Below are 27,552 nucleotides of genomic sequence, written 5' to 3' on the forward strand. Positions count from 1 at the left end.
AGCCTGCTTCTCCCTCTGCCTGTGTCTCTGCCTCTCTCTCTCTCTGTATGACTATCGTAAATAAAAAAAAATAAAAAAAAAAGAATTGTGTGTTGATCACTAGTCAATTTTAAACATTTTTAAAGATTTTATCTGAGAGAGAGCGCAAGCAGGGGGAACAAGCAAGCAGAGGGAGAAGTAGGTTCCCCACTGAGCAAGGAGCCCGACACGGAGCTCAGTCCCAGAACCCCGGGATCAAGACCTGAACCGAAGACAGATGCTTAACCAATGAGCCACCCAGGTGCCCCTAGTTGTTTTCATTACCCTAAAAAGATACCCCACACTTAACCATCATCTCCCAATCCCTTCTCTGTGCCTCCCACCCCCCAAACCCTAGGCAACCACTAATCTTTGTCGACTTGACTGTCTGACTTCTTTCACTGAGCATGTTTTCAAGGTCCATCTGTAATGTAGCATGTATCTGTACTTAATTCCTTTTCATTGCTGAATAATAATATCCTATTGTGTTTACATTTTATTTATATATTTTTTATTTATCCGTTCGTCAGTTGACAGATAATTGGATTCTTTCCACTTTCTGTCTTTATGAATAATACTGTATGAACATTTGTGTGTGCGTCTTCATTTCTCTTGCACACCTCTAAGACTAGTATTGCTGGATCATATGGTAATTCCATGGTTTTTTTTTTTTAAATTCCATGTTGAGGATCTATTTTCTACAGTGACTGTACCAGCATTCAAATTTCTCCACATCTGCACTAATAATTATTATCTTTTCATTATAGACATCTTAGTTTCTATTTAGTTGAATCTCACTGTGATTTTTTTTTTTTTTTTGAGGTTGAGAAAGTGTCAGTGCAAGCAGTAGTGGGGAGGGATGGGAGATGGAGAGAGAAAATCTCAAGCAGACTCCTCACCCAGTACGGAGCTCAATGTGGGGATCTCACAACCCTGAGATCATAATCTAGGTCAAAATCAAGAGTGAGACACTCAGCCGACTGAGCCACCCAAGGGCTCCTTCTCACTGTGATTTTAATTTGCATTTGTGCGATGGCTAACTTCTCTGGGTATTCATTTTTTCTACAGACAGACTGATCATTGTAGTAATAAATGCATCAGATTTACTAGAATTAAGAAAATTAAAATGTAATTTTTTACAATGGCATTTTAGGTAGAATTCATATTATTTTCAGAAAAAGTATTTTTTCTACCCTACAGAAAAATAATGCTATGGATAATTAGCAAGATTGTAAACAGCCTAAACGTTCATTAACAGGGGACCAGATGTGGCCACACTAGTGATTGTTCAGGGCTGGACATGTGAGAGGCCGAGCTGGTATTCTCTGCTCAAACCATCTGAGAAGAGGCACTGGTCCTTTTGCGACTGCGGAAGGATAATGTGAGCTGGGAGCCACCGGCGACCACACTTCCCAGAGCTGGCCTGAGAATGAAGCCAGGAGTGAAGGAGTTTAGGGCAGCCTAATGTTTTCAGTTACACAAATTCCTCACCTCCCCAGCCCAGCCTCCAACCCCCAATCAGGCCAGCTCGAATCCAGTTCTATCACCTACAACTCAAAAATTCCTGACTCTGAAGAGCTGAGTATGTCGGGCTTGGCACAATCTGGCAATAGTCAGCCATTAGTGCAGAATCTAAATGAGTGGAAGGTGAACTCTGTCCACTCTTCTTTTTTCTATCTAGGAAATACAAGGGCTTTAATGATTTTTATTTTAAGCATTCACAAACTGAAGGACCGTGAAGATGGTTAAATAATTTTTGATGTTAAACTATAATAACATACAAGGACAAAGAACTTCATGATTTGAAAAGTAATTCTAAATTACTTCTGTTGACAGAAGGACCCGGTTAATTCAGCATCAGATTATAAATTTCCTAAGGATAGAGATGATGGCCAATTCACTGTTGTTAACAGACTATGGCACCAAGTAAAGTAGTTAATGATGTTCCACAAATAATTCGCTGAAGCTAAAAATCTGGCCTTGAATGAGTCTCTTATTAGATCATCTGGCACAAGAATCAGGAATGACAATTTGTTTTATGACAAAGCTTAGCAGAAAATGGAACAGTATGGGGGCTGAGTGAAAAAAATACTTACTAAAATGAGGAAACCAACATATGAAAGTACACAATGAATAATGCATTCTAATTACGTGACTTTATAAACAAATGCATTGCTTATACTCTACATTATATTCATTTTATGAAATAATTATTGTGTCTTATTTTCCTATCTTAGTAGAATGATACTATGCACATGGATATCAGTTAATGTTTTTGCAGAAAAAAAGGCTTTAATTAGTAAGTCCCCCCCCAAAAAAAAAGTAAGTCCCAACCAAACTTGTCTATCTACATACTACAATGCAAGAGCAATGTAGAAAAAACTATTTTGTTTTATCATATTGGTGCATTTAATGCACACACACACACACAATATCATTTCCATAGAGAGAGAGGGAAGGGTTAGAGACATGTAATTTATGACCATCTACGTCGCAGGATGTAACACTACACACACCACACATGAATATATAGCTAGCTCTGTCGCTATCTCGAGATTTTTTAGTTTATAAAGATATAATTCTTATATAAATATTTAAATTATGTATTATTTGGGTAACTCAATATCATATCTCCTAGACACTACAGATCTCACTAATTAACTTAAAGAAAATCTCATCTCATACTAAGTGAGAGAGCGAGAGAGTATATCTATATACCTAACAAAATCATGAAAGAGAGGTGAGTAGGTGTGAGCGAGCATTCTCCTCTCAGTCTCACTCATCTCTAACCTAGATAATATCTTGTTTTGAAGGGTGTAAGTTTTGTAAATGAGGTTTTGTGTGTGTGGTGATTGTGTGTTTTATGTGTTTTGGGAATTTGTGGAATATTTTGTTGTATTTATATTATTGGTTTATAGATAAAAGTATAAAAGTTGGTTTAGTTAAACGAGAATGGTGAAAGAAAGAATAAATGAAAATTAAAGCCAACCATTTAAATAGGTGGGTGGTGGTTGTATGTTTAGGGAATGTTAAAAATAATTTTAAATTAATTGTAGAGATTTATAATATTCTGTAAAACATCGAAATTATGTTTTCTGGTATACTATGACATCACCAATCCTTAGTTCATCTTTCTAATCATTTTACACTGGAATTTTTCAATTCCCTCTTTATCTACCACTGTTTATAAATGGTATTTTTAAGTCATATCAAAATTATAGGTTTTTTTGTTGTTTTACTTTCCTATTTTTATTTCATGACACAATCATATAATACTTTATAATGTATGTCAGTACGGTTGGTTTTTTTTTAACCATTTAATATGTATTTCATGGTTTTATGGTCATATTAATTCTTCGTTAATACTTCCTTGTCATGAAACCCACTTTATGGGACACACTGGTGAAAACCCAAGGTGATTTCTGTATCCATACAGATGATCATAGAACAGTGAGTCCAAACCCAAGGGTACCCTGTCCAAGGAGTTCCTGGAAACCCTCTGAGATCATTCCAATGTAAGATATCCAAAGGAATTAATCTATGCTAAGGCTATAAAGGCTAATTATAATTAAGCTTCTTCACTTTTGGCTAGAAGTACATATTGGAAAATCTGGCTATGAAATGCCTTGATTGCCAATGTTTTCCTTGGATTAATAAAAAGAGTAAACAGAAATTACTAATTAATAATTATATTTAGGTGGACGCCTGGGTGGCTCAGTTTGAGCCTCACGTAGAGATTACATAAAAAAATAAAATAAAATATAAATAATAATATTTATACCCTTTGAATGCCTTTAAAACATGAATAAATACAGGGGCACCTGGGTGGCATAGCTGGTAAGCAACCAACTCTTGATTTTATTTAATTTTAATTTTTATTTATTTATGATAGTCACACACAGAGAGAGAGAGAGAGAGGCAGAGACACAGACAGAGGGAGAAGCAGGCCCCATGCACCGGGAGCCCAACGTGGGACTCGATCCCGGGTCTCCAGGATCGCGCCCTGGGCCAAAGGCAGGCGCCAAACCACTGCGCCACCCAGGGATCCCTAAGCAACCAACTCTTGATTTCAGTGCAGGTTATGATCTCAGGGTTGTGAGATCAAGCCCAATGTACATGATCGGCAGGAGTCCACTTGGGATTCTCTCTCTCCCTCTGCCCCTCCCTCAGCTCTTGTGTCCACATGCCGCACACATGGTGTCTCTCTCTCAAACAAATAAATCTTTAAAAAATATATTTAGGCAGACCAAATCCATCAACACATAGAATTGTGTGGAAAAAAGAAAGATAAATAAAATTCTTGGACGTAAAAGGTCTTATAATACTTGCTAACCAGACCCAAGATTTTGATTTTTAGATTTATTTAAAAGATACCTCCCACTACAAGAAATTAACTCTTTTGAATGATGTGATAATGGTATTGTGGTTATGTTTTTTTTTAAAAGGAATTCTTTTAGAGATACATTTTGAAATATTTATCATGAAGCATATCTAACATAGTCAAAATAGGGATGCGTGGGCGGCTCAGCGTTTGAGCGTCTGCCTTCAGCTCAGGGCGTGATCCCGGAATCTGGATCAGGTCCCACATGGGGTCCCCTGCAGGGAGCCTGCTTCTCCCTCTGCCTGTGTCTCTGCCTCTCTCTCTGTGGGTCTCTCATGAATAAATAAATAAATCTTTTTTAAAAATATTCAAAACAATCAAGGGTGTGGGATGAAGAAGAGGCTTAAATAAAAACTGGTTTAAGAACCTGGGTCATGGGCACATGGGAGTCTCTTTTATTCTATTTACTCATGTTTTGTTTCTTTTTTAAAGATTTATTTATTTATTTTAGAGAGGGAGAGACAGAGTGGGATCAAGAGCGTAAGCACGAGGGGCAGAGGGAGAATCCCAAGCCTGATGCAGGGCTCAATCTCACAACACTGAAATCACCACCTGAGGGGAAACCAAGAGTTGGACACTTAACTGACTGGGCCACCCAGGTGCCCCTCTATGTACTCGTGTTTTGAAGGCATTCAAAATGTATCAAATATTATTATTTTTATTTTATTTTATTTTTTAATGTAATCTCTGTGGGGTGTGAATTCAGGACCCTGAGACTAAGAGTCACATGTTCCACCAACGAGCCAGCCAAGTGCCCCTCAAATGTTCTTATTTTATCTTCCTTAAAGTCCTGGATTTTATTGATTTTGAAAGCACTATTCAATCTTAGCTTTTGCTGAGATGGTAATTACCATACATGAATATTTCCCAAGTCTAAAGAAAAAGGTTCAATCTATAGACAACTATTTCATGAAAGGTTGTCTTTCTTTTCCAATGATTAAAAAATTGAGATTATTTAACCATTTGAGACTTAGTTGAGAAAAATATGTAATTTAATCATATCCCCTAAGTTTGCCCTCATCGTTATTCTACCTAATGTGAATTTCTGCATGCCATAAATTCAACATTTCAAAAGGTAAAACTCTGAAAACTGCTACTCTATTATTTAATATAAAAGCACATTAACAGAACACCTGGCTGGCTCAGTCAGAAGAGCATACAACTCTTGATCTCAAGGTCATGAGCTGAAGCCCCACACTGGGTGTAGAGATTAATAAAAAAATAATAATAAACTTAAAAAATATATATTAAAATAAATTAATAAAAGTACATTAACTTACAACATTGTCAGCCCAATCTGCCAGTACTGTTGAGATATAGTTCACGGCATTGAGAATCGCACAGTATCGAAAGCCAAGGGAAGCTCTAGTCTCTTCTTTCATCACCTGAGTTAACCGTATCCTAAAATCATCTACTAAGTCCTTCTGTAACTCCAGGAACTGTAGCTTTCTGGAAGCTGTGGGAAGATTTTTATATCTGTCTGTGGAGAAAGTTAACAAGACATATGAAGGTTTGGGTTCTGTCCACAACACAGTTATAGATTTTCCCTATTGACATGCTTTGGTGCCTTTGTCAAAAAAAATCTATCACCAGGGCACTTGGATGGCTCAGTTGGTAAAGCACCTGCCTTCAGCTCAGGTCATGATCCCAGGGTCCTGGGATCCAGCCCTGCATCAGGCTCCTTGCTCAGTGGGAGGTCTGCCTCTCCCTCTCTCCCTCTCTCCCTCTCCCCTCTCTCTCAAATAAAATAAGTAAAATCTTTAAAAAAAAATTTCACCATTCAAAATATGGACTTATTTCTAAACTTTAAAAGGGTGTGGGTTTCACAAGTATATGTACTTGTCAAAACTCATTGAACTGTATACTTCAGATTTGTTTTTCACGTGTATAAATTACATCTCAAATTTTTTTAAGGCATGAGGAACTTACAGATGATCCCTGATTTATGATGCTTCAACTTAAAATTTTTCAAGTTCACAATGGTGCAAAAGCCATGCCCATTCATAGGGACTACTTCAAACTTTTGATTTGGGTCTTTTCCTAGACTAGCAATATGGGGTACAACCGTCTCATGATCCTGGGTGCAAGTGGGAGCAAGTCACAACTCTGTCAGCTGTGGTGGGATGGAGAGGGTAAACAACTGATGTGCTTACAGCCATCACAGAATGGCTGTACCCACACAACAATTCTGGTTTTTGCAAATAATTCAATAAATTATATGAAATAGTTAATAGTTTATTATAAATGCTTTTATGTTAGATAATTTTCCCCAACTATTGGCTAATGTAAGTGTTGTGAGCAAGTGAAACCTACTGTGATGTTCAATAAGTTAGGTTTATTAGATGCATTTTTTTTTACCTAAAGTATTTTGAACTTTGAATAGGTTTATCAGGAGGTAGCCCCTGATAAGTCAAAGATCTTTATGTACAAAAATCATCCCATTTCTTCAACAAAAAGAGGACTTATTTTTTACCGGGAGGAGGAGATGCCTGGGTGGCTCAGCTGGTTAAGCATCTGCCTTTGACTCAGATCATGATCCTGGGTGCTAAGATCAAGCCCCCTGTTGGGCTCCCTCTTCAGAGGGGAGCCTGCTACTCCTCCCCACTTCCCTTACCCTCTGCCCCCCACCCTCCCCTCATGCTCTCTCTCTCAAACAAATAAAAATCTTTAAAACATGTATTAAATAAATTAATTAATTAAATGAAGGAAGAACTACAATAGAAGAGATATACACTTAAGAATTTATAGGTGAGGGGTGCCTGGTGGCTCAGTTGGTTGAGTGTCAGACTCTTGGTTTCAGCTCAGGTTGTGATCTCAAGGTGGTGAGATTGAGCCCCAGTCAGGTTCCACTCTCAGTGCAGGGTCTGCTTGAGATTCTCTCTCTCTTCCTCTCCCTCTGCTCCTCCCATTCATGCTCTCTCTCTCAAATAAGTAAAGAAAAATCTTTAAAAGGGGGGGGGGGGGCGTGGAATGCCTGGGTGGCTCAGCAGTTAAGCATTTGCCTTCAGCCCAGGGTGTGATCCTGAAGACCTGGGATTGAGTCTCACATCAGGCTCCCTACATGGAGCCTGCCTCTCCCTCTGCCTATGTCTCTGCCTCTCTCTCTTTCTCTGTGTCTCTCATGAATAAGTAAATAAAATCTTTTTTTTTTTTTTTAAAAAGAAAAGTTGGGGAGAAAACCATGTAAACTTTTTAAATTCAAACTTTTAAACTTTAGTAACAGATACCTGAAGTTTCATTACATTAGATCACTTTTGTGTATGTTTGAAAATTTCCCTATAAAAAGTTTTTGTTTTTGTTTTTTAAAAACTGAGTTAAAAAAATAATAATAAGGAATCCCTGGGTGGCTCAGCAGTTTAGCACCTGCCTTTAGCCCAGAGCATAATCCTGGAGTCCCGGGATCGAGTCCCATATCGGGCTCCCGACATGGAGCCTGCTTCTCCCTCTGCCTGTGTCTCTGCCTCTCTCTCTCTGTCTCTCATGAATAAATAAATAAAATCTTAAAAAAAAAAAAAAAGGGAAAAAACTATCTAAAACTCAGGTCAATCTACTGAAGACACTTAAGCTGAATGGCAAGAGAATTAAGGTAATAAAATTAAATTCTCATTTAATTGTTTTTATTGTAACCATTCAGGAATTTCCCCCTCATATATACCAATGTTTAAGATCTTTTCTTTTTTTAAGATTTTATTTATTTGAGAGAGAGAGAGAGAGCGAGCACGCAAGCAAGGGGAGTGGGAGAGGGAGAACCAGGATCCCCACTAAGCAGAGAGCCTGACTCAGGACTCGGTCCTAGGATTCTGGGATTATGATCTGAGTCCAAGGCAGATGCTTAACCGACTGAGCCACGCAGGTGCCCGTGCAATGTCTAAGATTTTAAATTATTAAAAACCTGAAAGCTAGAATATTGTACTAGAGTCTACCAAAACAGAAACTGCATTTAAAGATATTATAATAACCACTATATGATACTAATTTTGTTGAACTACTTGAAAAAGTACCATATGAAGAATCAATACTTTTTAAAAAAAATTTTAAGACTTTATTTATTCATGAGAGACACACAGAGAGAGGCAGAGACACAGGCAGAGGGAGAAGCAGGCTCCATGCACCGGGAGCCCGATGTGGGATTCGATCCCAGGATCTGGGATCACGCCCTGAGCCAAAGGCAGACGCTCAACCGCTGAGCCACCCAGGCGTCCCAGAATCAATACCTTTATTTTATTTTATTTTATTTTATTTTAATTTTTATTTATTTATGATAGTCACACAGAGAGAGAGACAGAGAGAGGCAGAGACACAGGCAGAGGGAGAAGCAGGCTCCATGCACCGGGCGCCCGACGTGGGATTCGATCCTGGGTCTCCAGGATCGCGCCCTGGGCCAAAGGCAGGCACTAAACCGCTGCACCACCCAGGGATCCCAAATCAATACCTTTAAAACAAAGTTATATCCTAAAAGATTTCTACTTACCAGTTATCACCAGTAATAGCGTCATAAAAGTCTCCGCACAATCTGGAACTTTCATCTCATCCACATCAGTGATATCCTTATATTGAGATATCCAGGCAGCCTCTGATGAAAGCATTGAGTCCATTTTTTGAAGAGCAACTGACAGCACAAAAAAGGAGTATGTCAAGTAGTTACAGTCATTCTTAATTTTCAGCACAATTTTTGGAATAATGACTTTTCTGTAAAAAATAAATTCACAACCTCCTAACAGTTGCACTATATTTAATATGCTCTGTTCTAGGGTTGAACAAGATTTGACTTCTCCCCATTACCCCTTCCCAAAATCTTCAAAATATTTAAACTGCTTAGGGGATCCCTCGGTGGCTCAGCAGTTTAGCGCCTGCCTTTGGCCCAGAGCGCGATCCTGGAATCCCGGGATTGAGTCCCGCGTTGGGCTCCCGGCATGAAGCCTGCTTCTCCCTCTGCCTGTCTCTGCCTCTCTCTCTCTCTCTATCATGAATAAATAAATAAAATCTTTAAAAATATATATTTAAACTGCTTAGACAAGCTATATCCAACAGCGCTACCAAGAACAGAAATACTGTAGTACAATCTATAAAACAGTTAACTGTATACCCTACTGGCTTGACTACTGCCCTCTGGAAACATGCACAGTACAAGTGTAAATTTAAGGAAAACTGGTTTGATGGGAAGAAAATAAAGCAACTTGGTAAACCCTGACCAGAAAAATTCAGATGATTCTAGTTTCTACCCAGAGCTGGTGGAGAAAAACACCAAAAATTAATACCCACAAAAGAAGACAATTCTTTGTACCCTATGGGTACATGAACACTTACATTTTCTCTCCACGGTCAACCACCTCTGAAAACAGGTTTCCTCTGATAGAATATGCATACAGTTTGCAAAAGTGCCAGGATAGCCATAAACACTATGTAGCTCCCTTTCGAACAAAAGCACCTCATCCACCAGATGACAGAAGAGATTGTCATCATAGAGCAGACATGGTATATCAGCAGCTAACTTCTCAAGAACGAGCATCATAAGCCCCCGGGAAAATTCAAGCTAAAAGAAATACATATGCATAAGGTAATGTAGATGACAAGTTATTCATGGATACATAGAACTCTAAAACTAGAATGCTCAGGACCAAGTCTCTTACCCTCGCATTTACTGAAGGGCCTACTTTGTCTAATATTGGCTGAATCTTCTCATCCAGAAACTGAGTGTGATTCCCGATCCACATAAGTACCTGAGCCAAGTACCATTCAGGCTAAGGAAAGAAGTAAAACAGTTTGAATTCTTAAATCATTCCAATTAGAACGTTACAATTAAACAGTTCTATTTAACTGTATACACACAGCACTTATAAAAATTAGTTGAAAATTACTATGTATAAGAACACAATTTCTACTCTGAACTTCGAGGTGGTTTGTGTGGTCACAAACCACACAATGTATGGTATTCCCAACAAATTCCCAAACATGGCATAAGTCCATAAAGTCATAAATTTACAATATCATATATATTTAAAATGTAGCACTTTGGAAATATGTAAAATAATGAGCATTACAAAGATCTCATGGTCTTTAAATTGGGTTTAGACCATAACATTCCCAAATAACTTTTTTTTTGACTTTATTTATATATTCATGAGAGACACAGAGACAGAGAGAGAGAGAGGCAGAGACACAGGCAGAAGGAGAAGCAGGCTCCATGCAGGGAGCCCGATGTGGGACTCGATCCCAGGTCTCCAGGAAAACGCCCTGGGCTGAAGGTGGCGCTAAACCGCTCAGCAACCTGGGCTGCCCAAAATAACTTTTAAACTTGATTTTCTTCTGCTCTGTCTTTTGAAAAGGTAAATTAAGGAAAAACAACACATGCCTTCAACCAGGTGTAATCATAGAAAAGTAAACCTAAGTAGGCAGCTTTTTAAATTGTCCCTAGAGCCGATCCTACACACCTTCCAAGTTTTGTTGGACAAGTACTCAAAAACACTGAGTGGTAAATCCCTGCTGTGTGCTAGATGCTGGAAATACAAAAGTGAATAAGGGATGTCTCTAATTTCAGGGGCTGTAGAGTTTAGGCTTGATGACACAGTGGAACTACACTTTACAAAGAAGTCAACATAACTCACAATTTTCTTACCTCAAATTCTCCCTGCTTCTCTATAGCCTTAGGTTTATTGCTTTGCCTCACTTACTACTTACTAATTGATTCTACTCTTCTTTCCACCAACACCCCATCCTAAAAAGGAGGAGACCCATTAAGTACAAAAGAATAAGCTGAATTTAAGAACCAGGAAAAAAAAAAAAAACAAACACAGAAATCCATTGCCATTCTACTCCATTCTGTGCAAACAACTGCCTATCCTTTGATTTCTTTAAAATTCTGTAAGGCCTATAAACTCATTTATTTATATATATGGCACATACAATGCCTAGTGTGAGTCGCCAGTGATCAACCCCCACCCCCGCACACCCACTTGTGCTGCATTAAATGTAGCAAAGCTCAAGGATAAACAAGGTAGTATCCACCCCCTGGCAACAGTTCTAGTTCTCAACAAATGCAATCAAATTTCATTTTTAAAAAATGCCTGATGGTTTTTCAAGTCAAAGAAAAATCTCAACGATATCTCCGATATACATGGCTAGAATCCCCCCAACTACATGTTGGTGATAATTTCCTTACAGCCATTTCCATCATTCCTGTACAGCCACAAACCATTTTAGCATCAACAATCTATTCAGAAGCTAATACTTGACTATCTTTTGACTTTAGCTTCTCTTTCTGATATAAACTGCAAGGAGCAATCTGCACAGTGAAATGGGGAGCCGGGTGTAAAAAGTGCCCCACAGATGCTACAGCACACACACAGGGAAACTTGAGACTGGTCAGATGATGTGCTAATGAGTGAGCCGATTCTGACAACCCCTCAACAGAAGTCCTGAAATAGATCTATCAAGGCCATTGACAAAATAGGAATTTAGCTCTTTAGAGAAGAGAAACATGAATGGAATCAGATTTTAACTTAAACCAGAGAAAGTATGGAACACTTAACATTTGCTATTAACAAAAACCAAGGGCCAGAGTTGACAAAGCATACCTTGCTTATCACATTAGTCTGTCGGTTCCCTCGGAAGTGATACCGGAACCTTTTCTGAAGGGGAGTCAGCATAATCTGGATGGGCAGGATGACAGAAGGGGATGCGGGGAGACAGTATTTTTCTGGAAGTTGTTTTGGCTCAGTAAGTAATTCATCTCTGACATAGTCGAGTCAAGGAGAAAGAAAAGTATATATATGTGTGTATGTACATACACACGTATGTACCTACGTATATATATACACAATGTATTTTTCCAACAAATATATAAGATACTAAGTAAAACTAATTGTAATACAGATAATTTTACACTGCACATGATTACAATAAAAAGTGCACAAAAAATGTTATTAGAATTGATCTTTCCTAAAATAAAAAATAGTAAGGAAGGAAACACATTTAAGTAATCACTTTATTAAATTAACACTAAGTAAAAAAATAAAAATTAGGATCTCTGGATGGTTCAGCGGTTTAGCGCCTGCCTTTGGCCCAGGGCGTGATCCTGGAATCCTGGGATTGGTCCCGCTTCAGGCTCCTGGCATGGAGCCTGCTTCTCCCTCCTCCTGTGTCTCTGCCTCTCTATGTCTATAATAAATAAATAAATAAACAAACAAACAAACCTTTAAAAAAATAAATAAATATTAATTAATTAACTAACACTAAGTTACTAAGGTCTCCTCCCAGCTGCCCTTTTTTTTTCTGTTGTCCTAAGAGACCTATGCATGATGTAAACTTGAGTCAGTCGTATTTCAGACTGAACCCTCACCCCTCACCGTTCCCACATGCAAATCACTCTGAAAGAGAACAATCCAGCCATCCATAGGTATATACAGATCAAGGCCAAACCAAGTACGCCCATTTGGTTTCTTGGTCACTTTCAAAAAGTTCTACTCTCTAGCCATGAATCCACGCTAGGAAAAAAAAATAATTCAGCAAGTTTTAACTCCAACAAAGATACGAGGTTTGTAGTTTTAGAAGCTGACAAAACAGTGTCTCCAGGTTACTATATATCTCAGGGCCACTGGCTGGTCGACTCAGGCCAACAGTTTGAGACTGGGGAGGTGTGATGAATGGCCAATGAAGCTGAGCTAAAATTTCCTCGAAATCACTGTAACAGAAAAGTAACACATGTATTTCAGTTAAAATGCAAATGTCACCAAATACCACCTGAAAGCAATTCCCATGGAATATGGAGTGAATTCCTTACCTTGTAAGTTTGTCCTTGAGAATCTTATGCCAGAATTTAACAGTGGCTCTCATGAAAGCAAGAAGATGAGTACAAGATGATTCCTGAAGCTTAATGTCAAGTTCCGCCATATACACCAGAGTAGAGGCTGCCTCTGGGACATTATTGGTCATCAGATATTGTTGAATGTTATCACTGTAAAATGAGGCAAAGCAAATTTCAAAGATGATCTGTTCAAAATAATTCCAAATGCAGAGAAACTACTTCTCCCTCTTGTTGTATATAAAGTTACATATAAGGAAGAAGGAAGCACCAGCTAGAAGTGGCTTTTTTACCAATGTGGTCAAAGCTTAAAATTTTTCTAGGAAAGCCTAGAAATCAAACTTCCCGGGATCCCTGGGTGGCGCAGCGGTTTGGCGCCTGCCTTTGACCCAGGGCGTGATCCTGGAGACCCGGGATCGAATCCCACGTCGGGCTCCCGGTGCATGGAGCCTGCTTCTGCCTCTGCCTGTGTCTCTGCCTCCCTCTCTCTCTCTCTCTGTGTGACTATCATAAATAAATAAATTTTTAAAAAAAGAAAAAAAGAAATGAAGTCCTCTGGGCTTCTGCAAAAAAAAAAAAAAACAAACTTCCCATGTAAAACCAACAAATCAAATTCTTTGAAACAGCCAAACAGATCTCATGAGCTACCATTTTGCTTATTTGACTTTATAAAGCAAGCATTTAATTTAAAAATTAGATGTGTGTCAACTATACTGATAAAAAGTAAAAATTTGAAAAGTAAAATGAGATGTTTCTTTTGATAAAAATACAGATTTTTTTTTTTAAGATTTTATTTATTTACTCATGAGAGACACACAGAGAGAGAGGGAGAGGCAGAGACACAGGCAGAGGGAAAAGCAGGCTCCATGCAGGGAGCCCGATGCGGGACTCGATCCCAGGCCTCCAGGATAAGGCCCTGGGCTGAAGGCGGCACTAAACCGCCGAGCCACCCGGGCTGCCCAAAAATACATATTCTAAGGGTTGCTGGGTGGCTCAGTCAGTTAATTGTCCAACTCTTGATTTCAGCTCAGGTCATGATCTCAGGGTTGTGAGATCAAGTCCTACGTGGGGCTCAGTGCTGGGGTGTGGAACCTGCTTAAGATTCTCTCCCTCTATCCCTCCCTGGCTCAACTCTCTCTCAAAAAAAAAATTTTTTTTTTTTTAAATAATAACAAGGACCCCTGGGTGGCTCAGTGGTTTAGCGTCTGCCTTCGACTCAAGACAAAATTCGCAGTTCCTGGATCGAGTCCCACATCAGGCTCCCTGCATGGAGCCTGCTTCTCCCTCTGCCTCTTTCTCTCTGTCTCTCATTAATAAATAAATGAAATCTTTAATAATAATAATAATAATAATAATAATAATAATAACAGGGATGCCTGGGTGGCTTAGCAGTTCAGCATCTGCCTTTGGCTCAGGCGTGATATCCCAGGGTACAGGGTTCAGGTCCCACATCGGGCTCCCTGCATGGAGCCTGCTTCTCCCTCTGCCTGTGTCTCCGCCTTTCTCTCTCTCTGTCTCTCTCATGAATAAATAAATAAAATCTTAAAAAAAAAAGAAAGAAAGAAAAGCAGGTGAACGTTACAGAGAAATGAGGAGATGTGGAAAATCTTGGAAGCCCAAAAGAAGCCAGAAATAGAGATTTATCATGGAAGACCTAAAGGAAAGAGCATGTTATTAAAGAGCGAAATAGCTGTGCTCTAGTTGATTATGAATTTGATTACTATTTCCAATATAATTTCCAGGCCAAATTTCTCTTTTAAACAATTCCAACATCAGACAAAAACTATCCATAACCATAGTCCTATTTTAATTAATCTATTACCTTGGCTACTATAAGAGTGAGGCTTTTAAACAATTTATTCTACTTAATAAGGTCATTAATATTGTCCCTTTCTGGTATTTTCTCTCAGAGAAGCCATAACAGTGAAGTAAAAAAAAGCAAGTTTTCAAATTCATTCACTGAAAAAAATTTATCTAAACAAGAAAGAGATGGCCTAAAAACCTTAACTTGACTTCTGGAATCACTGGTAACACTACAGTCTTAATAAGCATACCACATTTTCTGTAAATGTAAAACTCATAAGCAAAACAAAGATTTTCACAGTCCTGACAGGTTAAATTCTTTAAAATTTACCATGGGACATTAAGATTCTTGGATGACCTTTCTTCCTCAAGTCTTCCAGACAACATGAATGGTTGCTGACAACTTTAGAGCAAGAGTATACTTAACGCCAAGGCAGGATGGAACCATGCTGAGGCGCTGGGGGACTCTACCATGAAACCAAACAATCTGCCAATCTAGGCAAAAATGTTCATTTAGCTTGTCTGAAAGGCAATACCAGACACTGATAGTCAACACCACTGACATACATTCATTTCAGAAAGATGTACTTCTGGGGATCCCTGAGTGGTTTATCGCCTGCCTTTGGCCAGGGGCATGGTCCTGGAGTCCTGGGAGCGAGTCCCAGGATCGAGTCCCACATCGGGCTCCCTGCATGGAGCCTACTTCTCCCTCTGCCTGTGTCTCTGCCTCTCTCTCTCTGTGTCTCTCATAAATAAATAAAATCTTAAAAACAAACAAACAAAAAAAAAAAAGATGTACTTCTTTCCCTCCTAACTCACAGGTAGCAAAACTCTGTTAGTCATTTACAAATACTGTGTAGCACTTATTAGATGATTCCCATTGAAAATAATAGAAATCTAAGAGAAAGCAATCCATTTCATCAAGTGACCATGTCTAAAAAGTAGAGAATATTACTACACTGAAGAATGTTTTTATTAATTTGGTTTTATAAATAATAGTAGTTTTTATCATGTGTTCACAATACAACTATAGGACTTAAATTTTTTACTTAGATTACTTTCTTTCAAATGCAAATTAAGCTCCCAGAAAAGTTTATGTTCATTCACAATAAAGAGAATCATTATCATAATGCCATTTTCAGAACTGGTAAAATTACATTATTATCATCTTTAATTAACTCAATTATTTAATGGCATGCATGCACTCGCTAAGACAGATCCTCAAAGGAAAATAATAATTACGAGAACAAAGCGGCCCTTTTTACCTTAGTTCTTCAATTTGTGAAATCCATTTAAGGTAAGCAAGATGGCGCTCAATCTCCTCAATTTGGTTGATCATGGCCCCAAGATCCTCCATCCAGGGCTGTGCAGTCAGCAAATGACTGTTAATGGAACTGAAGAGATGAGTTTCTTGCTCCAGAAACTGATTAAGGAATTGCTTTGATTCTTCTGCATTTTTTAAGGCACTCTGAATTCTTTTGGGGATTTCTGATGAAATTGTAAGCACCTGACCATACCAAAAACAAAGAGCAGCAATCAGATAAAATTTTCATAACCCTTTTTTATTAGATTACCTTCAAAACACATATTTGTTCTAACAGAATTGAAAATTGTCAATTATACGCTTCAAAGAAAGGTGCAGAAAAAAAAAAGTGCGATTTCTGCATCCTGTACCAAACAAACCTAACACAAAATGCTGTAAGTGAAGATGTGTGGGGAGCAGCCTCTCGCCCTAGTAAGGACCTTGGGATCTGCCTTCATGAAGCTCAGCACTTTCAGATGGCCCAGTCACAGGTTATTTTTATGCTTTAGCTACTAAATACTTTCCTCCAAAAATAAATGAAGCTCTGATTCTAAAAATCTGAGTATCTGTTGCAAAAGTTACCCAGGTGATTCTGACTTAATTCCAGGTTAAGAACCACTGACTTGGTAAGATGATATCCTGGTAATAACCTGAGATACGGTGTATTTGTTAATTCTTATAGCATATGGAAAAACATATACAAACATCAGGGTTTTGTTTTAAGCTTTATTTATTCATGAGAGACACAGAGAAAGACAGAGACACAGGCAGAGGGAGAAGCAGGTTCCATGTAAGAAGCCTGATGTGGGACTCGATCCTGGGACTCCAAGATCACACCCTGAGCCAAAGGCAGACGCCCAACCACTGAGCCACGCAGGCGTCCCAAATATCAGTTATCAATACAATATAAAGACTATTACAGGGGAACTTCAATTTAATAAACAATGATTAGACACTGTACAAGGCATTGTGCTTGGAATAGACAAGACATAGCATATGCCCTTAAGCTCAGTTCGTATGGAAGAGAAATATAAGCAAATAATTACTGTATTATAGGATTAATGCAATAAAAGAGAGATGCTAGGTGTAATGAGGTACTAAGGCAGTGTTTCCCAAAACTGAATGTACAAGGGAATCACCTAGAGATCTGATATAATGCTAATTTGAACTCACTAGGTCTGAGGTAGGGACTGAGATTCTGCATGTTTAACAAGCTCCCACACTTTGGAGAGCAAGGTTTTGAGGCACAAGGCAATTAATTGTGCTTGCATGGCTCCCACACAGACCTTCACAGGATGGGTGGGAATTTTCTGGGAAACTTTGGATGGAAAGGGCATTCCAGGCAAAAGGAATGGCTCAGTCATGATCAGAGAATAGCAAAGAGCTGAGTAAGGCACAGAATACAGTTCAAAAAACAAACGTAGAAAGAAGAGATGAGCCCAGACTAGTAAGGAGAGACGAGCTCACAGGAGCATCCTGTGCCTCAGAAGAATGTGGGCTTTCTCCAACAGGCAATGGGAAGCCATTAATAGTTGTTTTGTCTTTTTTTTTTTTTTTTTTTTAAGTAGGTTCCAGGGATGCCTGGGTGGCTCAGCAATTGAGCATCTGCCTTCATCTCAGGGAGTCCAACATCGGGCTCCCTGCATGAGGCCTGCTTTTCCCTCTGCCTGTGTCTCTGCCTCTCTCTGTCTGTTATGAATAAATAAATCTTTAAAAAAACAAAACTGAATTTAAGGTTCAGTAAGGTTCAAGTGTAGAGCTTGAACTCATGACCCAAGGATCGAGACCTGAGCTGAGAGAGTTGGATGCTTAACCGACTGAGCTACCCAGGTGCCCTGCAAGTTTTTAACAAGGGACTCATTTGGTTAAATTTATGATTTAAAAAGTAATGTGACAAAATATTATGTTTATTCTCCTATTTGCAATAATAAAAACTAGAAATAGCAAAAATGTTGACCAATAAGAACCTGGTTAAGTAAATTATATAGAACCATAGTTGAATAAAGCATTAAAAAAGAGAGACCTATATAGATTGATACGAAAAATAGTAGACCACATTAATTATAAAAAGTAAGGGGATCCCTGGGTGGCTCAGCAGTTTAACACCTGTCTTTGGCCCAGGGTGTGATCCTGGAGTCCCCAGATCGAGTCCCACATCAGGATCCCTGCATGGAGCCAGCTTCTCCCTCTGTGTCTCTGCCTCTGTCTGTGCCTCTTGTGAAGAAATAAATAAAATCTTAAAAAAGAAAGTAAAGCTATGCATATTTAAAGTACACATATGCTTATTATGTACACAAAGATTTTAGCTATACTTTATACATGTTTATTTATTTACACAATACAATTTCTGTAAAGAATAAAAACAAGAGACAGTTGCTGTGGGGACAAGAAGGCAGGAGAGGCTGGGCAAACTGCCATCGAGTGCAGGAGAGCCTGCAGCCCTAAACTGGTGGCAGAAGGGGTGGAACGAGGGCACAGATCGACATGGGAGATGTGAAGGGGGGCAGACTCTGAGGTCTTGGTGACCGGGCAGTGGAGGCAGGATGACAAGCAATCTAGGAAGGCTCCTAGGTTCAGGCCCGAGTGACAGGTAGATGGTGGTGCCATATTCCAAGGGAAACATCTGAAGAGACAGAAATGCTGAATTTAAGGTTCAGTGAGGGACTCCGGCCAAAGCTTCCATGGTCATCAGGAAAATGAACCTGACTGGGAAGTGGAGATAGACATGAAGAAAGATGAACTTTTTGAGAAAGCCTAAGGAGAAAAGGAAGAAACTAACACCTAGTAAAATGAGGCGAGGGTTTTTAGTTTGGGTTTTTAGGAAAAGATCTGGGCGTGTCCCTATGCTGAGAGGACAGGACTGGCTGAGCAGCAGAGGAGGAAACAAGAAGCAAGTTCACTCGGGTGGCAGGTGGAACGTGAGGCATGACTGTCTCAGATTAATCCTCTGCTGAATTACGTAGTGGAAAAGGTTGCAAATAAGTTTCTGGAACGTGGGATAGACTGTTCAGTAATTCATGCTAAGTCCCCTGAATTTGTTCTTTTTGGGAAAAGGAAAAGACAGAATGGCCGCGTGGGGTAGGTATCTTGGGGAAAGTTCAGAAGAGCAGCTGAGGGCAGAGGCAGAGGAGCCAACCTTCCCAAGGAAGCAGCCATGGAAGGACTGCCAGGGGGCTGAGGACCACTCACCTTTCCTCTCAAGAGCCCACCATACATATGCATGTATGGCAGAGCTTGCCTGCCAGAAGGGAACAGGAGGACGGGGTGGGGCCAAGCTTAGGGAACTGTGGTAGCCATTGTGGAGAGACAGGAAGATGGGAGGCCTGGGGTGCTGGGGATGGGAACACAGCACTGACAACCCAGGGCTAACACACCCACACAGCCACACACAGTTTATTTAACCCAGTGTAGTAGTTACAGGACGTACAGCTTTTATCCTTGACAAACACATTCTTGCAAGAAAAGGATCCACTTATTTTTTAAGATTACATTCATTGGGTTTTTTAAAAACTATTTTAATACATTCACTATAAAAAGAAAATACTTGGAAATAAAGACATGAAGCAAATAAATCACCTGTTAACCAACCACCCAGAAATAACCATTATTAAGTTATACTAATTTTCACATTTTCTCCTTATGAGTGGGCATATACAAAGTTTGAAATGACGGTGCTATAACACTTTTGTACACCATGAAATGACATACTTTTAAAGTGCTTCTATACTTTAAAAGTCACTGTATGAAAAGCTACTTAAAATGCTAGCCGTCATTATGTTTTTAAGACCTAAATCATATCAGCAGGAACTCTTTCTTTTTCTTTTTAAAGATTTTATTTTTAAGTAAACTCTCCACCCCACGTGGGGCTTGAATTCACTATCCTGAAATCAAAGTTGCACACTCCACTGACTGAGCCTGCAAGGCACCCTCAAGATCTTTTGTCTTTTATGTAATTTATAAAATACTAGCATGCTGTAAGTCCTTAAAAGATATACAACAGTTTTAAATGATTACATTACTTTTCACAAGCTATGTCTTCAAAATTCCCTATACAATAATGGGTATGTTTATATTATAGTATGTATCTACTTCTGATATTATTTGTGAGGGTTTTTTTTAAATATTTTATTTTTTTTTAAGATTTTATTTATTTATTCATGAGAGACACACAGAGAGAGGCAGAGACACAGGCAGAGGAGGAGCAAGCTCCATGCAGGGAGCCTGACGTGGGACTCGATCCTGGGTCTCCAGGGTCACGCCCTGGACTGAAGGCGGCGCTAAACCATTGAGCCACCGGGGCTGCCCTAAAGATTTTATTTAAAGAGAGAACATGAGCTGAGAAGCCCAACGCAGGACTCGATCCCAGGACCCCGAGATCATGACCTGAACTGCAGGCAGACGTTTAACTAACTGAGCCACCCACGTGTCCCTATTTCAAGGAGTTTTAATACTTGCCTGTTCTTCTAACTGCATTTTATTTTCCGTCATCTGTTCTATGAGTTTATCAAGTTTCTTTAAAGATTTAAGGTCATTTCCAACTTCTTTTTCTATAAATGCAGACACGTAGGCAGGGAGATCACCATTATCTGTATCTTCATTGACTTGTTCATTTCCAACAAGAGCTATAATATTTATGTCACCTGAAATGAAAGAATAACAATTATTCAACATTACTAAGTACCACACGGTTAAATGAAAAATAAAACATAGATAAAGCAATATATCTACCTTCAAAAGTTTGTAATTTAAAGGAAACACTATATAGGGTATGCATATATATGTTCATGTATATACATACCATATACACACACAAAAAATATATGTATACACACAAAAATACCAAAATGAATATAGTATATATATATGTATAAGCATGTGTGTATGTGTATATATGTTCATTTGGACTTTTTTGTACACACACACAAAAAAATACCCAAATGAATAGTTATAAAGCAATCTATCAAGTACAAAATGCTTAAGAGCTTGGGCAGCCTGGGTGGCTCAGCGGTTGAGCGCCACCTTCAGCCCAGGGCATGATCCTGGCGACCCAGGGTTGAGTCCCACGTTGGGCTCCTTGCAGGGAGCCTGCTTCTCCCTCTGCCTGTGTCTCTGCCTCTCTCTCTCTCTGTGTCTCTCATGAATAAATATAATCTTAAAACAACAAAACAAAACAAAACAGAACAAAAACGCTTAAGAGCTGAAGAAATTCAGAGTGAAAGTCTCGAAGTCTGTCTAGTAACCACAGGTTTCAACAGATACTGGCATGACGATGCAGTTACAAGCAGATGTTAGACTTTTCTAAAAGACTTTTATCTTACAAATCTGTTTTATTACTAGAGTTAAAAAATAGTCAAATCTGGGCAGCCCAGGGGGCTCGGCAGTTTAGCACCGCCTTCAGCCCAGGGCCTGATCCTGGAGACTGGGGATCCAGTCCCACATTGGGATCCCTGCATGGGGCCTGCTTCTCCCTCTGCCTGTGTCTCTGCCTCTTTCTCTGTGTCTCTCATGAATAAATAAATAAAATCTTAAAAAAAAAAAAAAGGTCAACTCTTATTGATGTGGGTTTCACTAAAGTAGTAATATATTTTCAAAATTTGTAAGGAAACAGATTGTGGTCTAGAATAACACCAAAGGAGGACCAATTGCATCTGCCTTGGACCTAGGGCATGATCCCAGAGTTCTGGGATCGAGTCCCGCATTGGGCTCCCTACATGGAGCCTGCTTCTCCTTCTGCCTGTGTCTCTGCCGCTCTCTCTCTGTGTCTCCCATGAATAAATAACTAAAATCTTTAAAAAATAAAATAAAATGTTAAAAAAAAGGAGAAAAACAGTACTGAAAAGATTTCAAGGATATGAAAAAAAATTGAAAGGCTGACCAATGAGTAAAAACTCCTCTTATAAGAGTAAAAAAGTTTTAAAAGCTTCAAATGCAAAAACAAAAAAAAAAAGCTTCAAATGCCATTGTACACAGATGCTCATGTCAGAAAAAGAAGAATAAAAGGAAGTGCGAGAGAAAACACAAGTTACTATGAAAAACTCAAAACAACTGGTGCAACCACTAAGTTGTACAGTCTGAAGTGAGATTCCTTCCATGGCAAATAAATGAGACTTGGACTGACCCACACTATACTTATTAAATGTGACAAGAGTGGGTGACTCGCACCCCTGAGCCATTTCTAGGGAAGAGTGGTAGGAGAGGCGGCACAGACTGTAATGGAGCAAACAATGCCCATTGAAAACAGGAACACTGTGCAGCTCTGCTTTCACCCCATTTAGGAGGTGGGATTTCCCAAAAAGCCCATTCCTTACTTTGCACTTGAAAACCGATCATTTCCCATCATTTCCAAGTCAGTTTTTCACTCTGTAAGCATCTATACCCTCCTCCACTATCTACAATGTTCAGGAAATAATTAAGCAACTTAAGCTGCCTCTAATTCTTTATGGAATAAGCCAAGATTCAAATACATAAATAGGGCAGCCGGGGTGGCTCAGCAGTTTAGCGCCGCCATCAGCCCAGGGCCTGATCCTGGAGTCCCAGGATCAAGTCCCACGTCGGGCTCCCTGCATGGAGCCTGCTTCTCCCTCTGCCTGTCTCTGCCTCTCTCTGTGTGTGTATTCTCATGAATAAATGAATAAAATCTTTTAAAAAATACATAAATAAGTAATTTTCCATTTTTATTCAAAGAAACAAATTTCTAGTATACACTTAATCCACTTGAAAGGAAATCAAATTCTCTTCCACTGTCCTAAGTTTGTGGATGCACAATACGGCTTCTCCTTTCCAGAGTATCTCCCCCTATACCTTCCCTGACCATCTGTGCCAAGTGGACGTGCCTACACCCCAGAGAAACCTGAGGGCCACAGGGTTGTCTTGGCAGGAGTGACAGGATCCACAGTTGCTGTCATGTCTCCTGCCACTCCCACTCCACCCCTCTGTGCTCAGATACACTGTTTCCTTTGAAGTATCTGTTTCCATGTGCAGGCTATTCCCTTGAGTTCCCTATGGTATCCTTCTTCCAGGAGAAGGTTAGGAAGCTTGGTATAATGGCAGCTGCCTTTCACTGTGGGGTCACTAAGCTCCCCACTAGCCAATATGCTCAACTCCATTCAGTCCACAATTTGAATTATTCCACACACAGGTCTTTATCTCCCTAGATTTAAATAGCACCTATAGATTAAAAAAAAAAAAAATGGGGGGTGGGGGTTGCCTAGGAGGCGCAGGCGGTTAAGCATCTGACTTTTTTTTTTTTTTTTTTTTACTTTTTATTTATTTATGATAGTCACAGAGATAGAGAGAGGCAAGGCAGAGACACAGGCAGAGGGAGAAGCAGGCTCCATGCACCGGGAGCCCAACGTGGGATTCAATCCCGGGTCCCCAGGATCGCGCCCTGGGCCAAAGGCAGGCGCTAAACCGCTGCACCACCCAGGGTTCCCAAGCATCTGACTCTTGATTTCAGCTCAGGTTGGGATTTCAAGGGCAAAAGATAGAGCCCCACGTCAAGCCCCATAGAGGGCTGCATGCTCAGCAGGAAGTCCGCTTGTCCCCTTCTCTCCCCTCTGTACCTCCCCTTGTACACTCTCTCTCAAATAAATAAATAAAATCTTAAAAAAAAGAGATAATGTAAAAATATAAGTGGAATAACCACTGATCTCCAGATGAAAATAACTGCTATAACAGAAGATCCCAGAGAAAAAGCAGACTTTCTAGAAACCAAACCTGAGAATAAACCTGAACATAGAGCGCATTTCTCCCCTTCAGCTTTAACTGAAGGATTTGGTCCTCTTGAAACAATTAACAGGGGGATCCCTGGGGGGCTCAGTGGTTTAGCACCTGCTTTCACCCCAGAGTGTGATCCTGGAGCCCCAGGATTAAGTCCCAGGATTGAGTCCCACATCAGGCTCCCTGCATGGAGCCTGCTTCTCCCTCTGCCTGTGTCTCTGCCTCTGTGTCTCTCATGAATAAATAAAATCTTTAAAAAAACAACAAAAACAAATTAAAAGCTTGATCGTATTAGCATATGTTTAATTACAGAAACTATAGCAATTTCAAGAAAGAAAGGAGAGAGAGAGAGAGAGGTGTGTGTGCTCAAGAGATAAAGCTGGGAGAACAATACAGAGCCTCCTGAGGAGCGGTACCGGTAGAACTTTGCCCCTGTTCTTCCTAGAGCTGCCCTTGTAGAACTTGGCTCTTTACCAAAAATGAAGTTTTAAGAAAGCAACAAGAGAAAGCAAGAGGTTATAATCAGCCTCATTGCAAAACACAACTGTTACTTCTGATAAAATGAAAATATGAGTATTTTTTAAAAAGATATGCCTAAATGCAAAATAGAACTGTCATATACTCCATTATTTCTCTAAAGATTAACAGAATATATACCAATGTGTTTAGTACTGGGTATGTTTCTCTTCCAGCTCCCCAAAACCAAATTTTCCTTTGTTCTCTTCAGCTTGTAAGAATTAAAAGCAGGGTGCCTGGGTGTCTCAGTTTGCTAAGCATCTGCCTTTGGCTCAGGTTATGATCCCAAGGTCTCTGTTCAGCAGGAAGCCTGCTTCTTCCTCCCTCTCTGCCTACTTGTGCTCTGTCAAATAAATAAATAAAAGCTTTAAAAAAAAAGAATTAAAAGCTTTTTGTATGCTACTAGTACCAGTAGCCCACTCATGAGTGTTAGAAAAACTAGTATAAATCTAGTAGCCTCAACTTCCCAACTATAAAATTGTAACATTGGCCCAGCTCTTATACCTAAGGGTTATAAACGGGATTAAAGTCCAAGTTTCCTGACTCTCAACTCATTTAAAAAAAATTTTTTTTTCTCCTTCAAATATGAGAATTGGCTGGTCTGCATCACACTTTATCAATACAGAAATCCACCTACGTTATGTACAGGAGTCACAGTATCCTCTTTTTTAATTTATCTTAAATAACTGCATTGTGTGGTGCATCTGCAGACACCCACAGGCTGGGCTATGTGCAGAGGAAATGTCTGGTGAATGCTAAGGTCGCTGTGGCTTTGGGAGCAAATTTTATCTTCACTTACTTTTATTTACTTTTTTTTTTAATGATAGTCCCACAGAGAGAGAGAGAGAGAGAGAGAGAGAGAGAGAGAGAGAGGCAGAGACACAGGCAGAGGGAGAAGCAGGCTCCATGCACCGGGAGCCTGATGTGGGATTCGATCCCGGGTCTCCAGGATCGCGCCCCGGGGCCAAAGGCAGGAGCCAAACTGCTGCGCCACCCAGGGATCCCTACTTTTTTTTTTTTTTTTTTTTTAAGATTTTACTTATTTATTAGAGATACAGAGAGAGTGAGAGGCAGAGACACAGGCAGAGGGAGCAGGCTCCATGCAGGGAGCCCAACATGGGACTCAATCCCGGGTCTCCAGGATCCCGCCCTAGACCGAAGGTGGCACTAAACCGCTGAGCCACCCAGGCTGCCCTACTTATTTTTTTATTAATTTTTTTTTTACCTTTTATATTCTTTAGACATCACCATTTAAATGCAGCATAGTATATTCTTAATCAAATGATTTTTTAAAGATTCATCTATTAATTTATTAGAGAGAGAGAAAGAGCACAAGGCGGGGTTAGGGTCAGAGGGAGAGGGAGAAGCGGACTCCCTGCTAGCAGGGAACCAAAGGCAGACACTTTAACTGACTGAGCCACCCACGTGCCCCAAATAATATTAAGATGACACACTGATGATTTGCGAGGTTTTTGTGACTTTCTTCTTCCCTGTTTTTGTAAGGAGCACTGCTGATTGCAAAATTGACCAAAAACCAAAGGAGGGACAAGGACAAAGTCTATAGTCTGTCTATCGTTCTACTAAATGATGGCTCAGGAGGCATCAATTTCCAGGCATCTGGGCAGAGGGAGAAAAGGGAATGGTTGGGATCCCTGGGTGGCGCAGCGGTTTGGCGCCTGCCTTTGGCCCAGGGCGCGATCCTGGAGACCCAGGATCGAGTCCCACATCGGGCTCCCGGTGCATGGAGCCTGCTTCTCCCTCGCCTGTGTCTCTGCCTCTCTCTCTCTCTCTCTCTCTCTGTGACTATCATAAATAAATAAAAAAATTAAAAAAAAAAAAAGAAACTCTGCCCTTTAAAAAAAAAAAAAAGAAAAGGGAATGGTTTACTGAAAGATATGGGGTACTCTCCAATCTTTTAACAAAGGAGCTGAGCTGCGGGAGCTATGCCTGTCAAGTGGACTCCTTAGGGCTTTCCTTCTGAGACAGACCGTGTAAGCAGGCAATGTTAAGGGCAAGCCTGACTCCTTTTTTTAAAAATTATTCTATTTATTCATGAGAGACACAGAGGGAGAGGCAGAGACACAGGCAGAGGGAGAAGCAGGCTCCATGGAGGGAGCCGGACGTGGGACTCATCCCAGGACCCCAGGATCACACCCTGGGCGGAAGGCAGACACTAAACTGCTGAGCCACCCAGGCTGAAGGGCAAGGCTGACTCCTAAAGCCATTGTGATAACGTAAGCACCCTTCCTCCTCCCTCCTTCCAAGACCATTTGCCATGGTGAAAAGAAGCAAAATCCTCTGATGGAATAGCTATTACATGCTTTTCCCTTTCTTCTCTTAACAAATTTCACTTGAAACGCCCCTGAAGACTCCTTGATTTCGAAAAGCCTGCCATGCATCACTCATTAAAATGACGAATGTCCACATCCCTGGCTTATGCTCCTATCCTAGGTAGGAAATAGAGATTTTGACGTCTTTCCCTCTTCTTTTTCCAGACCAAGATCCAGGAAACAAGTTACCCCTTGTACTCTTCTTCCCAGAGCAAAAAAAAATTTTTTTAAGATTTTATTTATTTACTCATGAGAGACACACAGAGAGAGAGGCAGAGACACAGGCAGAGGGAGAAGCAGGCTCCATGCCGGGAGCCCGATGTGGGACTCGATCCCGGGACTCCAGGATGATGCCCTGGGCTGAAGGCGGCGCTAAACAGCTGAGCCACCTGGGCTGCCCCCCAGATCACCTTTTAATGGCATATTCACCGGAGGTAAAGTACAACTTAACCAATAACCATTTTGATTTCAATTAAGGTGGTGTGGGCAACCCTGGTGGCTCAACCGAGTAGCGCCGCCTTCGGCCCAGGGCGTGACCCTGGAGACCCGGGATCGGGATCGAGTCCCACGTCGGGCTCCCTGCGTGCAGTCGGCCTCTGCCCCTCTCTCTCTCTCATGAATAAATTTAAAAAAAAATCCTTAAAAAAAAAAATCAAGTTGGTGGTCATCTCTCCTAGATCGT

General features: G+C 40.2%; 1 protein-coding gene across 1 annotated transcript in view; it reads right to left on the reverse strand.

The window, feature by feature from the left end:
• RINT1 (RAD50 interactor 1) overlaps window positions 1-27,552 on the reverse strand; it is a 33,790-nt gene that overhangs the window by 5,526 nt on the left and 712 nt on the right. Inside the window, exons 3-11 of the mRNA XM_055301109.1 lie at window positions 20,761-20,945; window positions 16,268-16,509; window positions 13,179-13,352; window positions 12,930-13,079; window positions 11,974-12,130; window positions 10,030-10,140; window positions 9,707-9,932; window positions 8,871-9,008; window positions 5,680-5,879 (exon numbers count right to left, since the gene is read on the reverse strand). Coding sequence (XP_055157084.1) covers window positions 5,680-5,879; window positions 8,871-9,008; window positions 9,707-9,932; window positions 10,030-10,140; window positions 11,974-12,130; window positions 12,930-13,079; window positions 13,179-13,352; window positions 16,268-16,509; window positions 20,761-20,945 — 1,583 coding nt within the window. The remainder of the gene's footprint in view (window positions 1-5,679; window positions 5,880-8,870; window positions 9,009-9,706; window positions 9,933-10,029; window positions 10,141-11,973; window positions 12,131-12,929; window positions 13,080-13,178; window positions 13,353-16,267; window positions 16,510-20,760; window positions 20,946-27,552) is intronic.

This window comes from Nyctereutes procyonoides, unplaced genomic scaffold (assembly GCF_905146905.1).
Source record: "Nyctereutes procyonoides isolate TBG_1078 unplaced genomic scaffold, NYPRO_anot_genome, whole genome shotgun sequence".
Classification (NCBI taxonomy): domain Eukaryota; kingdom Metazoa; phylum Chordata; class Mammalia; order Carnivora; family Canidae; genus Nyctereutes; species Nyctereutes procyonoides.